The 14639-nt window shown below is 39.1% G+C and overlaps 1 protein-coding gene across 1 annotated transcript in view; it reads left to right on the forward strand.

The window, feature by feature from the left end:
- The window catches only part of LOC124716833 (amyloid-beta-like protein), a 115233-nt gene that overhangs the window by 70350 nt on the left and 30244 nt on the right, over positions 1–14639 (forward strand). The window contains exons 5-6 of the mRNA XM_047243387.1: positions 2295–2487; positions 13042–13296. Of these exons, the coding sequence (XP_047099343.1) occupies positions 2295–2487; positions 13042–13296 (448 nt within the window). The remainder of the gene's footprint in view (positions 1–2294; positions 2488–13041; positions 13297–14639) is intronic.

Consider the following 14639-nt stretch of genomic DNA (forward strand, 5'->3'; position numbering starts at 1 on the left):
AGCTGCGAGGAAACCTATAATTTGGCTGTCCGGTATTTGAGACTGAGAGTGCTGAGAGACCTGCAACAAACTTCACACATAATTTCAAATGTTTACGTAACATTTTCTGCCTTGCGACCCCGATAAAATGATGAAAGAAAATAAGTTAGTCACTCACGTAATTCTTGCTGTTGAGGCAGTAAAACTGCCACACAAAGCATGACGTTTTTAACTGTATCCATGAAATTGTGCGTATTGTATTCATATATTCCACTGAACATAGCAGAAAAATAACATCATTGTACGACACTAAGCCCAGCAACTATGACATAACACTGAATGCGTGAAAAACTACCGCATGGTGCGAGACATTTAAATTTATTACTAACTCTATCTGCAACACTTTCGTCAAACAGTATCCACATTTGCCGCCAAATATACCTACAAAAAATGTAACATTGTATGACTTATGTATGTATGCATGCTTAAACTGGGGACCTAGAAACGATGGAGAGGCTTCGTCCCGCCATGGCCCTCAGCGGTTCACAACCCCACAACAGGCCACCCACTCCACTGCCGCCCCACACCAAACCCAGGGTTATTGTGCGGATCGGCCCACAGTGGACCCCTCCCCTGGGAACGTCTCATACTACAACTGTAACCCCAAATGTATGCATGGTAGAATAATTATGGTGTACGCATACGTGGAAACAGTGTTTGCGCAGCAATCATCAACACAGTTTAGCTGAGGTGGAATAAGGGGAACCAGCCCACATTTGCCGAGGTAGATAGAAAACCACCTGAAAAACTTTCCACATGCTGGCCGTCACACCGGACCTCGATGCTAATCCGCCAGGCGGATTTGTGCCAGGGACCGGCATGCCTTCCCGCTCAGCAAGCAGCGCATTAGACTGTGCGGCAAGCTGGGCGGGCTGTACGACTTACAGTTCAGGAGATATGATGTCAAATACTAAGATGCAAGAAAAAAACTAGCTCATCATGCATGAAGTTTCAGTTGATTACTTCTTTGCTGCTAACTCCATTTGCAATGCATTTCACACATTGTATCTACATATACTGTTAAATGTACATAGAAAAAAATATACTCCATTTGCAACACATTTCACACATTGTATCTACATATGCTGTTAAATGTACATAGAAAAAAATATCATTGTGCAACAAACCGTTCAGGAGATATGACGTCATAAACATTAAGCTGCGTGAAAATGAAACTGCAGGGTGAAATTCACTAGACATTCAGGTGAAATACGTGTACAAACGTGCATGAGATATGTTAAATCTATGTGAAACATATTTGACATGTGCATATGTGAGCAAAGCTACAATAAAAAGCTCATCATGAACCCCTGGAACGATTTCAATCAAATATGGTTGACATATTAGTTACAATCTGGAAGTAAATACTGTAGGAGTAAGAACCACAGACTTCCTATTGGGGTGAGTGCGATACTGATGAGAGAGAACGGAGGATGAGGAGATGGACAGACAGTGAGGGGGAGAGGAAGAGATAGGCACATATAGGAGGAGGAGGAGGAGGAAGAGAAGGAGATGGACAGAGATAAAGGAGGGGAAAATGCACAGAGAGAGAGGAGAGGTGGAGACGGACAGATAAAGGAAAGAGGTGGAGATGGACAGATAAAGGAAAGAGAGGTGATGGAGGAGGAGATAAACAGACAGAAGGGGAGGAAGAAGTGGAAAGATGGGGAAATGGACAGAGAGAGCGGGAGCAGAAGATTAAGAAAGAGAGGGAGAGGATGATATAGACTTACAGATGTGGCAAGGAGCAGATTAACAGAGAGTGGGGGGAAGAGAAGATGGACAGAGCAAGGAGGGTAGAGAATATGCACTAATAGAAGAAATTGTGGCAAAAAAATACCTGGGCACTTCTGGTTTTCCCAGCTAGTTATACTACAATAAGAGCAGCTGAGTAGTTTAGGACAAGGAGTTGTGGCTTTTTTTCAAAGTACTGTAGCTGTTTTTCACCTGAAATACATCTATTAAGTAAGTTAGAAGTAAATACCATTATTATCAGTTTGAGTAGATTAGTGTGAATCATAATTAGTTGTTAGGATATTTTACAGAAGTAGCTATCAGCACTTGCTCTTGCCTGTTAACGTATAACCTGATTCGTGCCGAAAGCTCTCCTTCATGATAGAATTGACAGAACATGAGTTGTGGAGGAATGAATGGTCTCATGAAGTATTGTGTATATGCACAGGTTTACATATTCACTTTCAGACAATGTGTTAGAAACTGGTTTTCCAGCAGTATAATGACTGTCCCTCTGACAGGGCCCCAGCTGCAGCTGCTCTGCCCAGCCCCACGGCTGCACCCGCCACGGCCTCCGGAGTCGGCTCACAGGCGGCCACCCCCGTGCCCACGCCCGACCCCTACTTCACGCACTTCGACCCACGCATCGAGCACCAGGCCTACAAGGACGCACAGCAGCGACTCGAGGAGCAGCACCGGGAGAAGGTCACTAAGGTGGGCCGACACACTGTGTACAACAGACAGCTTGAGACTCTATTACAGAAACAAGAACAAGCTAACTTTCTGTTTTAGTATTTAGTAGTATGATTTGATCCATTCGAAATGATTGGTGAAAGCCTGCATTTGTGAAAAAAGTGGGTTTCATTACACAATAACTTTCTGATACCAGTCATAATTTTCTTTTTATTTATCTTTTGCATGACATATTTCCAGAAATGATTCCCATTTTCAAGTGCATTTCGTGTGTATTATGCCATTTATTTGTGTTTTTTTTTCGAGGTGTGATGTGCTACGTTGTTCTGTTACCTTTACCAGAATATATAAACATACACGATTTTTTTAATTAATTATTGCTCTTTATATACCAGGTGTACCAGTATGAAATGAGCGTTTTTTTTGTGAAAATGAAACAATAATTTTGAATTGAAAAGTAAAAACATTTTATTCAAAGTACTGACCATTGCTTTCTATACATATTGACCACCATTCTGGCAATTTGTGGACACCACGCCAATAGAGATGTTCATCTTTTGAAGCAAACCAATCAGACACCCTATTTTCGACTTCTTCGTAGGAATCGAAGTGTTCCTCAGCCAATGTGTGTCCCATTGATGAAAACAAATGGTAGTCGGAAGGGGCCAAGTCTGGTGAATACGGTGGGTGGGGTAGTAGCTCCCAGTTTTGCTTTGTGTGCAGGTGCATTGTCGTGTAAAAAAATTACTTTGCCATGTCTTCTGGCCTATTTTGGTCTTTTTTCGATCAATGCATAGTTCAAATTGATCATTTGTTGTCTGTAGCGATTAGTATTCACAGTTTCACCGGGTTTTAGAAGCTCGTGATACACCACACCTTTCTGATCCCACCAAACACAGAGTATTGTCTTCTTGCCAAATCGATCTGGTTTTGCAGTCAATGTTGATGGTTGTCCTGAATTAAACCACGATTTTTTCCGTTTAGAATTCTTAAAATAAATACATTTTTCTTTGCCAGTAACAATTCAATGCAAAATTGATTTTCTTTCATGTCTTTGAAGCAAAATTTGACAAATGGTTTTTCGGTTTTCCATCTGTCTTTCAACAATTCATATGGCACCCATTTTCCATACTTTTGGATCTTTCCCATAGCTTTCAAAATGCTGCCATTTGCTTCTGACTCAAAGTATCATCTTCATCCAATATAGCTTGCAATTCGGCGTCTTCGAACTTTTTTGGTGGTCTTGCACGTTCTTCATTTCTTACATCAAAATCATTATTTCTGAACCGTTGAAACCATATTTTGCATGTTGCTTCTGATAGAGCATGATCACCATATGCCTTGACAAGCATTCGATGCGACTCTGCAGCACTTTTTTTTTTTCAAATGAAAACAAAAAATTAATGCTTTCCACAAATCATCACTTTTTGATACAAAATTCGACATTGTTAACACAATGAAAACGTATGATGTTGTTTGTTTCATGACTTGATGTATACTAAATATCTTTGACAGATGTCATACCAACCAAACAAAAAAAATTAAGGCTCGTTCACAACATTTGTATCTTAACGCTCATTTCATATCAGTACCCCTGGTAGAGTTAAAAGATATGCACAGCAGCGGATGCAAGAGCCAAAGTCAAATACCAAGGGGAGTTGTCCGGAATTCCTTATCAGAATGGGTGTGAGACGAGGTGTGTTATTTCACCACCGTTATTTAATCTGATCCTAGAGAAATTAACCTGAGAAATGAAGAGAGAAAACAAAGTGGTGACACTAATGGTAAATCAATTTCATTGGGTTATTCAGATGACATTACTGTTCTAGCAGAATCAGAGGAAGACATGGCAGAAACTGTAGAGGACCTAGTGCAAAATGCAAGTAAGATCGGGTTACAGATTAATGCGGAAAAGACTGAGGTAATGGAGGTATCAAGAGAAACCCCTAAAGGCATTCCATTGCAGGTAGGGATATGGAAATTTGTTAAAGTTGAAAATTTTAAATACCTTGGTACATGGTTCAACAGCCAAAACAGTTTAAAACAGGAAATAAACCAATGTATTGTGAATGGGTCTAAAACTTATTTCAGTCTAAAGCAAATAATGTCATCCAGGAAGCTGTCAATTAAGACCAGACTTAATGAATGTAATGCCGTGATAGTGCCAGTATTGTTGTATGGGACAGAAACCCTAAGCACAACAAAGAAGGATGAAGAAAACTTGTTGGTCTTCAATAGAAAAATTATGAGAAAGATCTTTGGACCTATTCAGGAAGGGAGCTCATGGAGACGTAGAAAAAAACCAAGAATTGTATGAGCTGATGAGGCAACCGAACAGAATAAGCTTGGCAGGCCACATTGCTAGGAGACCAGACACCTCTCGGGCAAAAGCCATACTTATGGGAAGACCTGATGGCACTCGTCCAATTGGAAGGCCCAGGAAGCGATGGGAGGACGAGCTACAGAAACTACAGAAAGACCTCTGTCAACTAGGATTCCGTGACAACTGGATCCAAAGTGCACAAGATCGCCATCTATGGAAGAGCATTGTGAGGTCGGTGCATGATCTACAGGGTCCTCGATCACCGATTTGATTGATTGATTGATTGATTGATTGAGTTATGGTGAATTTGCAAAAACAGTAAGTAGACTTTTTTCCCAAATTCACCATTAACTATATATGAAGGTTATTAATTTACAAACTTTTATATAAAGGTAAATGCAACAGAACAATAAAGCACTTCACAAATCGAATACATCATGAATAGATGGAATAATTCAAAAATGTTTCATTGTTATAAAATTCATCATGATTAGTTTTATTACATTACAGTAATTTATACATAATTTTTTGTATTACAGTTAGCTTACTAGGTGCTCTCACCTTAAAATACATGTTTTTCTATCAAACAATTGTTGTGATTTTCTAAAATTCAAGTTCACATATTTGTTTTGACTAGCAATTTCATATATGATTTTGTATGACTAATATAGTGCATCATTACTTGTCCCCATGAATTTAGTAAATGTACATAACATCATATCAAATTTGTGAATTTATAGTGAAGTACCTCAGACCTGCATATGTTCATCCTACATTATTAGCATTTATATTTATGTAAAACATTTATAAAGAAAAGTAAAAATTGTAGTAGCATCCATGCATATTAACAATTCACTGTATTGGGTGCTACATTAATCCAGGGTATCTACACTGAAACATGGCTGAGACAGTTACATTTCATTATCCACTTTTTGATAAGCCGTGTTCGATAGCTATGAAATTTTGCAGAAATGACATTGAGGATAACATCTTCAGCTGCTGAATTAAACAACTTTATTTGCTACCGATCTTAATGTAACACTACTATCTTCAGGCACAAAATTTGAAATTCATATCAGTTTGTTAGTACTACAGCAAGCTCCCAATTATCTGGGTTAATATGGTTCTGAGATTGCAATGCTAACTGAAAAACATGGATAATCGAATACAAGTGTTTTGACCAGAAACTGCTGTTTACAAAGCACACTTTTTATTGGAAAGCCCTCTGCATTCTTTACATGTTAGCAACTGGGAAATGAAACTTGGGTAATGTACCCAACAATCAGCAGCAAAAAAAAAAAAAAAAAAAAGAAATGTAAATGTCGTGTGACTAGGGCCTTCCGTTGGGTAGACCATTCGCCAGGTGCAAGTCTTTTGATTCGACACCACTTCAGCGACTTGTGTGTCGATGGGGATAAAATGATAATGATTAGGACAACACAACACCCAGTCCCTGAGGGGAGAAAATCTCCGATCCAGCCGGGAATTGAACCCGAGCCCTTAGGATTGACATTCTGTCGCGCTGACCACTCAGCTACCAGGGGCGGACAATCAGCAGCTTACTGAATGTAGTTATCACAGATTGATTACAAATCATTAGTAATGATATACTACTTACACACTATGGTTTCAACTTTTATTCCAGAAGATGGTCATGTAAACCCGTAGTGGCTAAAATTATTTAATTTCACTAGCTGAAGGTGTTAGTCACAATATCAATCATACAACATGGATAAACCAGTCATACAGCTCAGTGTCATGTGTTTAGAGCTGAGATATCTGTTCATTGGTTGACCTGAAGACAAGGGTGTTTAAAGATAGCAAAATTTTTCTGAAATATCAATAACTGACACTTTGATAAATAATTTATTTTGATGCTGATGGTACATTGTTGCTGAAATACTTATTTTTTTATATATTGAAAAGAGCGTTCTTTTTAGATTTGTAATGATAAACTGTTTTCTAAATTTGTCATATGAGAAGTCTGTCATTGTTGATTTACACACAAGATCTGTCAAGAAATTTATTTTATGAAGAAAAGTATTTTGACATTTTTGTTACTCCTAAATGAAAGAAAATGTATGTAACTAACAGGATACATTAACTGAGAAAGCAGAGAGAAAACAGTTCTTCTAAACTGCAAATTGTGTTTGGAAACCAGCAACATCAACTTATATACTAACAAGCACTATCAATTTTTGAGTAGGCTGGTTACTAGTTTCCATACACCTGTTACACTTGACTTTAGCCACCAGTGTTAAAATTAGCAACAACATTACCATTTTTTGTAAAGTGGTCAACACATCAATTATAGAGGCTATACCTCTCTACTACATCTCAATAACTTGGGATGCATTCTCTTAAAGCTCCAAAAAGAGACACAATATAGAACTTTGTTGACTACAGGACAACAATTCACACCCACTCAATAACATTGACTTGACTGAACAACTAAACTAATCAGATGGAGATACATAACTGACTTCAGACTACAAAGAAATCAGACATAATTCTTTAAAACAAACTTAAGCATTTACTGTATAGATGAACTGAGGTGCTATATACTATATCAATTTATTACAGAAATACTAAATGAATCTTTGTTTTGTTAAATTCATTTGACATGATATGTGAAAAACGTGATTACTAGCACCCAATACCCAGTCAAAGAATGCAGAAAATAGAATTACAAAAGCCCAGTACATAGATATTGTATATATGTCAACAATATAATACTGATGTATGGATGTCAGTATTATTTCCACAAAATATTACTGTTTCCAATAAAGTAACGCTTTCGTTTATCATCTCTAAGAGAGTTGGCATTCTGTCACATTTCTCTTTTTATTGCCTTGAAATATTTTCAGCTGCAATGTAGCTAAAGTAAATAAGATATTTATTCAGCAAGAGTGAGCAATAAGAATGATAGGTAACTGTGTAGTCTACAGGGGCCTCTTCAAAGACATTACAATTCTAATACTAGCTTTGCTGAGCATTTACTCTTAAAACTATTTGTTGCTAAAATGAGGGCACACTGAAAATAAATGTTTCCAAATTTTTTATCTGAAATCTCTTAAAACTTTTTAAATAAACCAAACATTATTACCATTTTACTTCTTCATTCTCCATGCCAAGATATTTTATGCCTTCTTCCACGAAAGAGCTCCGAATTCTGAGATAAAACATGGTGGTGTGTAATGTAACTAAATAGGTACATCAGAAATGGTGTCCTATAATCAGGTTTTGAATTTGAAGAGTTCGTCACACGTAGAGTTCCCTCTCCCAGCATGGCAATGCTGGACCACACACAAGTGCTACGACAGTCAGAACAATCTGACACAATGCCTTGGGTTCACTGTCATTGGTCATCCTGACTTGGCCCCATCCAGTTTCCATCTGTTTCCAAAACTTAAAGAACACCTTCGAAGACTTCACTTGGTGAAGAAGTGGTGCAAGCAGAGGTGAGGTTGTGGCTCTGTCAACAAACTCAAATATTCTACAGTGACAGTATCAACAAACTGATCTCTTGAATGAGATTGTTTCACTCTGCATCGGAGTGTCCGCTGATATGAAACTTTCTGGCAGATTAAAACTGTGTGCTGGACCAAGACTCGAACTCGGGACCTTTGCCTTTTGCGGGCAAGTGCTCTACCGACTGAGCTACCCAAGCACGACTCACACCCGTCCTCACAGATTTACTGCTGCCAGTACCTCGTCTCCTACTTTCCAAACTTTACAGAAGCTCTCCTGCGAACCTTGTAGAACTAACACTCCTGAAAGAAAAGATATTGCGGAGACACGGCTTAGCCACAGCCTTGGGGTATGTTTCCAGGATGAGATTTTTCACTCTGCAGCGAAGTGTGCACTGATATGAAACTTTCTGGCAGATTAAAACTGTGTGCTGGACCAAGGCTCGAACTCGGAACCTTTGCCTTTCGCGGGCAAGTGCTCTACGAACTGAGCTACCCAAGCACGACTCTCGCCCCGTCCTCACAGCTTTGCTTCTGCCAGTACCTCGTCTCCTACTTTCCAAACTTTACAGAAGCTCTCCTGTGATCCTTGCAGAACTAGCACTCCAGAAAAAAAAGTATATTATGGAGACATGGCTTAGCCACAGCCTTGGGTATGTTTCCAGAATGAGATTTTCACTCTGCAGCGGAGTGTGCGCTGATATGAAACTTCCTGGCAGCTTGGGTAGCTCAGTTGGTAGAGCACTTGCCCGCAAAAGGCAAAGGTCTCGAGTTCGAGTCTCGGTCCGGCACACAGTTTTAGTCTGCCAGAAAGTTTCAAACGGAACTCTTGTTGGGAGAAATGTGTTAGTTGCCAGGGTCATTATGTTGAGAAACAAATATGTCAACATGAAGAATAAAAATATAAAATGTTAATAGCACTTCTTTTTAGAATGAGATTTTGATTCTGCAGTGAAGTCTCCACTGATATGAAACTTCCTGGCAGATTAAAATTGTTTGCCAGACCAAGAATCAAACTTGGAAACTTTGCCTTTCATGAGCAAGTGGTCTACCAACTGAGCTAAACAAGCATGACTCACAACCTGTCCTCACAGCTTTACTTCCACCATTACCTCATCTCCTACCTTCCAAACTTACCCTTCTAGGAATTTTTATGTCAGTGCACACTCTGCTGCAGAATGAAAATCTTGTTCTGTTCTTTGAAGTTTGAAAGGTAGGAAATCATGTACAGGCAGATGTAAAGCTGCAAGAACAGGTCATGAGTCATGCTTGGGTAGCTCAGTAGAACAATTGCCTGCAAAAGTCTAAGGTCCTGAGCTCAAGTCTCAGTCTGGCACTCAGTTTTAATCTGCAAGGAAGTTTCAACCTTTGTTTTATTTAAAAAGCTTTGAGTTTTTCTCATAAAAAAATTTGGGGAATTACTTTTCAGCATGCCCTCCTACCGAGCAAGGTGGTGCCATGGTTAGCACACTGGACTACCATTCGGGAGGATTACAGTTCAGTCCCGTGTCGACCATCCTGATTTATGTTTTCCGTGGTTTCCCTAGCTCCAGGCAAATGCCAGGATGGTTCCCTTGCAAGGACACAGCTGACTTACTTCCCTAATCCAATGAGACCGATGACCTCACTGTTTGGCCATTGGCCCCCCCCCCCCTCTCCCCTCTGCCCCCAAACAACCCAACCCAACCCAACCTAAATATGAGTTTCAGATAAACTATATTTTAGGAATCAGAGAATCTGCTTAGCTGTGTGACAGAATTATGAATACTAACATAATCATGGATATATTTAACTAAATGTGTAATATAAACAGAGACTTTTTAATATAGCTGAGGAAGCAACCAAGTGTTTCATGATCTTAGTCTGTTAAATTTAGCTAGTGTAAGTACGAGGGGCCTCTAGAAGTATAGTGATAGTTTATTGCAAATCTGGTGAATATAGGTTATTCTCTAACAGCTGCTTCTCTTTTCTTAACCTACTTCTGCTCCCTGTTCTCCAAACCACTGTGGAGTGCACAGTAGAGAGTACTTCCACTGTACCAATTATTGGGCCGCTACCCATTCCATTCACATTGGAGCATGGGAAGAATGTTTAAATGTGTTTGTGCATTCTGTAACTAATCTAATCTTGGTCTCATGATCCCTATGCAAGTGATAAATAGGGGCTGTAGTTCCTAGATTTAACTTTTAAGTTTACTTTGTAAATAGGCTTTCTTGAGGTAGTTTGCATCTGTCTTAAAGTGTCTGCTAGTTCAGAATGCATGCCTCGACTCACTCTATAAACCTTAAAATGCTCTTTCCTAATGACATATTTGGAACATGATGAATGAATTAATGTGGGATACAGGGCTGTTGGATATTATATTCACCATCATATACCCGTAGTCAGCCAATGATTTCTACTACTGAAGGTGTATTTCCTGTTGTTATCCCTGTTTCTTTCAGATCTTCTTTTACAGCTGCAGTCCTCTTTGTTGTCTTATTTTAGCTTAACTAAAAGTTTCATAAAACTCCATAACTTGGTTTGTTTATCCCTTTGATTTGATTGCATTAATATGCCCATAGAATTTTAGCCTGTAATTTTTAATATCAGAATAAATGTGTGTGTACATTTGAATTTCCTTATTTTCTCTTAGTCTATGCATTCCTTTTGGGGTGTATATTCTACCTAAAGTTTTCCTCAGTAGTTTTCATGCCCCTATTTCTTCGTTCTCTCTCCTTCTGTCATAAATGAATATGCCAGTCCTGGAAAGATACTGTGGTTTGATGAAACTGTTGAGTGCCTCAGTTTTGTGTATTTTGAAGTGTAGTTTTGATGTTAGTTTGAAGTCTGTTCCCAGTTTGTAGCACTGAATTCCATGAATGCTCTTTTAGAACAGCTTCTTGAACTGAGAAATCCTCCAATATTTTGCACATACAGTTTCTAGAAGTTTTACTCATAACACTCCCCACCCCTCCACACACACTCCCACAAGGGAGAAGGATGAGCATGTTAAAGCACCTGCTTCTGAACATGAGGACACACACCGACCCAGATCAAATCTGCCTCACAGATTAACCATGGGGAGTGGTGTGCTGGCTAACCTATCGTTATTTTTAGTCAATTTTCCACATCCACTGAGGCATATATTGGGTTGTTTCTCATTTCTGCTGCAGATACTATAGTATTTCCAACAAAAATAAAGTCAGAATAAAGATGGAATGCTACGTTGCATTGTGCCCCTGAATACTAATTGCCCTGAGATTGGAAAATCACAAATGCTACAGCGAGACGAAAATGATTTTGTTTAGTTTTCAAGTAAGATACAACTTGGAAAAAAACCCTCACTGTGCATGATTCTGTGTGCATTGCCATTAGTTTTCCCACTGTGATGAAACCATGCACACCGATCACAGTAGGAGAGCAATAAGTTGGTTAACGGTTGACCGTGTTCAAATGTAGTACAGTATGATGAAATACATCACAGTGCACAACAAGAGTAATCTGACTACATATAGCAGACAATTTAGACTGCTGGTTCTAAGCGGTGTAATGCTAATATGGATGTGATAGTACACCGATAGTGTGTAATGGTTGTATCACCAAACCTTCGCTTCCCAGCAGAATTAAGTTGCCGAAACATATATTTCTACAGGCAATTAGTGATATTTAAGGTACATGTTTGATAAATAGTAAGTCATTTTAACTCTGTAGTAAGATTATTATTCACAATTAGCTTAAAGATACAAATATGGCATTCTTACATGCATCTAGACAGAAGAAGGAATTGGTAGGACACTAAGGAACTTCCTTTGTTCCATTTAAAACCAAAATGAAATTAACCCATTAACTCTAATACATTGTGATGAAGGCTATACATATATCTCTACATAGTACTTAATTAAATGACAAAAATTCTACAGGCAATTAGTGATATTTAAGGTACATGTTTGATAAATAGTAAGTCATTTTAACTCTGTAGTAAGATTATTATTCACAATTAGCTTAAAGATACAAATATGGCATTCTTACATGCATCTAGACAGAAGAAGGAATTGGTAGGACTCTAAGGAACTTCCTTTGTTCCATTTAAAACCAAAATGAAATTAACCCATTAACTCTAATACATTGTGATGAAGGCTATACATATATCTCTACATAGTACTTAATTAAATGACAAAAATTAAATTATTACATCACACAATGTACAAATGCTTTGACCATGCACTAGATGCAAACAGAAGGGGTACATAGATTCCTCCCCAGAAGGGAAGGGAGGGGGGATTTGCAAGTAACAGAGCCCCATAACTGATTTCAGTTTACTAAGAAAGAAGTTAAATTATTGCAGTATTGATAAAGAAACATTGGTGCTCACTTTATAGAGGAGATGCTGAGTCACAGACAGACACAACAAAAAGATCGCCATACATGTTGGGTTTTTAGCCAAAATGCCTTTTTCTAAAGTGGGCAACACACACATTCAAACAAACACAACTTACACACTCGTGATCGCTGAGGCCAGACATTGAGCAACTGCACATGATGGGAGAAGTGATCTGGGTGGTGGTGCTAAAGTGGAAGCTTGGGACCAGAAGGGGAAGGAATAGTAGGTTGGGGAGGAGGAAGATAAATTGCTGCTTGTGGAAGTAGGCAGTGACATGGTGGGGACAGAGCAGGGCAGCTAGATGCAGTCGGGTAGTTTGAAAAGGAGGGGGGGGGGGGGGGGGAAGCAGAAAAGTATTTTCTATTATTAGAAGATAAATTACTGTGTTTGTAAGATGTTTGTTGTGAATATATTTGCAGGTGATGAAGGACTGGTCAGACTTAGAGGAACGCTACCAGGATATGCGTGCCAGCGACCCTCGAGCTGCCGACGACTTCAAGCGCCGCATGACACAGCGCTTCCAGATGACAGTGCAAGCCCTGGAGGAAGAGGGGGATGCTGAGAAGCACCAGCTGGTCGCCATGCACCAACAGCGGGTTGCCGCACACATCAAGGAGCGCAAGAAGGATGCCATGACCTGCTACACTCGTGCTCTGAGCGACAGCCCACCAAATGTAAGTGCCAGTTGGGAGTGCCAGTTGCATAAGATGAAGTGTTACACAATGGATGTCCAGGGCAGGAGAACAGCTACCCAGTATTTTTGATATTTTGACATATACGGGATATACAGTATGGACATCAACAGTGAAAAAACAAAAACTATGCATTCTGCAGGAAATATCCATTACGAAGGAATATTTGTTTGAAAATAAAAGTTCAGAAAGAGTGAATACATGCACATATTTAGGTTCTAAACTATCCTTCCTGGAAGAAACAGGCATAGCTGAGAAAGCCACCACATAATACAGGGTGTTCATAAATGAATATCGGGGCTTTAACACTTTATAATATTTTTTACATTACACTTACAGTTATAAATGATATGTCAAATGAAAGAGCAACTCAAACAGTTTTACCAAGAACCTTATAAATTTTTAATGTGAGCACTGGCATAGCAAAGTACGTGATTGGTTGAACTTCACTGTACCCAAGCACTGGATAGGCCACAAGGGGCCCAATGACAGGGCTTGCTTTGCATGGCCTCCACGTTCATCCGACCTAACACCATGCGATTTTTTCCTTTGGGGCTTCATCAAGGGTTGTGTGTACGTGCCTCCGCTACCAGCAGAACTCCCTGAATTAAGAAACCAGATTGAAGCAGCTGTTGCTACAATCACTGAAGAAACACTTATCAATATTTGGGAAGAACTTGGCTGTAGACTTGATGTGTGCCATGTGAGAAATGGTGCTCATATTGAACATTTATAAGGCTCTTGATAAACCTGTTTTAGCTGCTCTTTCATTAGACATATCATTTATAACTGTAAGTTTAATATAATAAATATTATAAAGCGTTAAAACACCAATATTCATTTATAAACACTCTGTATACGTAAACAGTGGGAGTCATTAATAGTGTAATGAAATATTTCATATTCCAGAAGCACGCCAGAATGTGCCTCCATAAGACCTTAGCAAGACATGTGCTTTGATATGGCAGTGAGGCCTGGACAATAAAGGCAAAAGATGTGAAAACACTAACAGCCTGTCAAATGAAAGCTTGCTTTGTGCTGAATAATTAGAGGAACTGTGGTGACATTTTCAGAAGTAACTACCATTTTCTTGGGGCCAACATTCCTCACTAGATCATCAGCCACACTGCCTGTCTGTTGGAACTTGTTGAAGAGCTTGTGGATGGTTTTCATAATGGGTACTTTTGGAACATTAAATCACGTTTGAAAACTACATCTTGTTGCCCATCAACTGTATTCTAACCCTTGGTATTCCAGTATCAGAAAAAATACATTGCTCAATGGAATATATGATTTCTACCTCCTCCATCAGTATGCTAACCTAC

The sequence above is a fragment of the Schistocerca piceifrons genome, chromosome 9 (assembly GCF_021461385.2).
Source record: "Schistocerca piceifrons isolate TAMUIC-IGC-003096 chromosome 9, iqSchPice1.1, whole genome shotgun sequence".
Taxonomy (NCBI): domain Eukaryota; kingdom Metazoa; phylum Arthropoda; class Insecta; order Orthoptera; family Acrididae; genus Schistocerca; species Schistocerca piceifrons.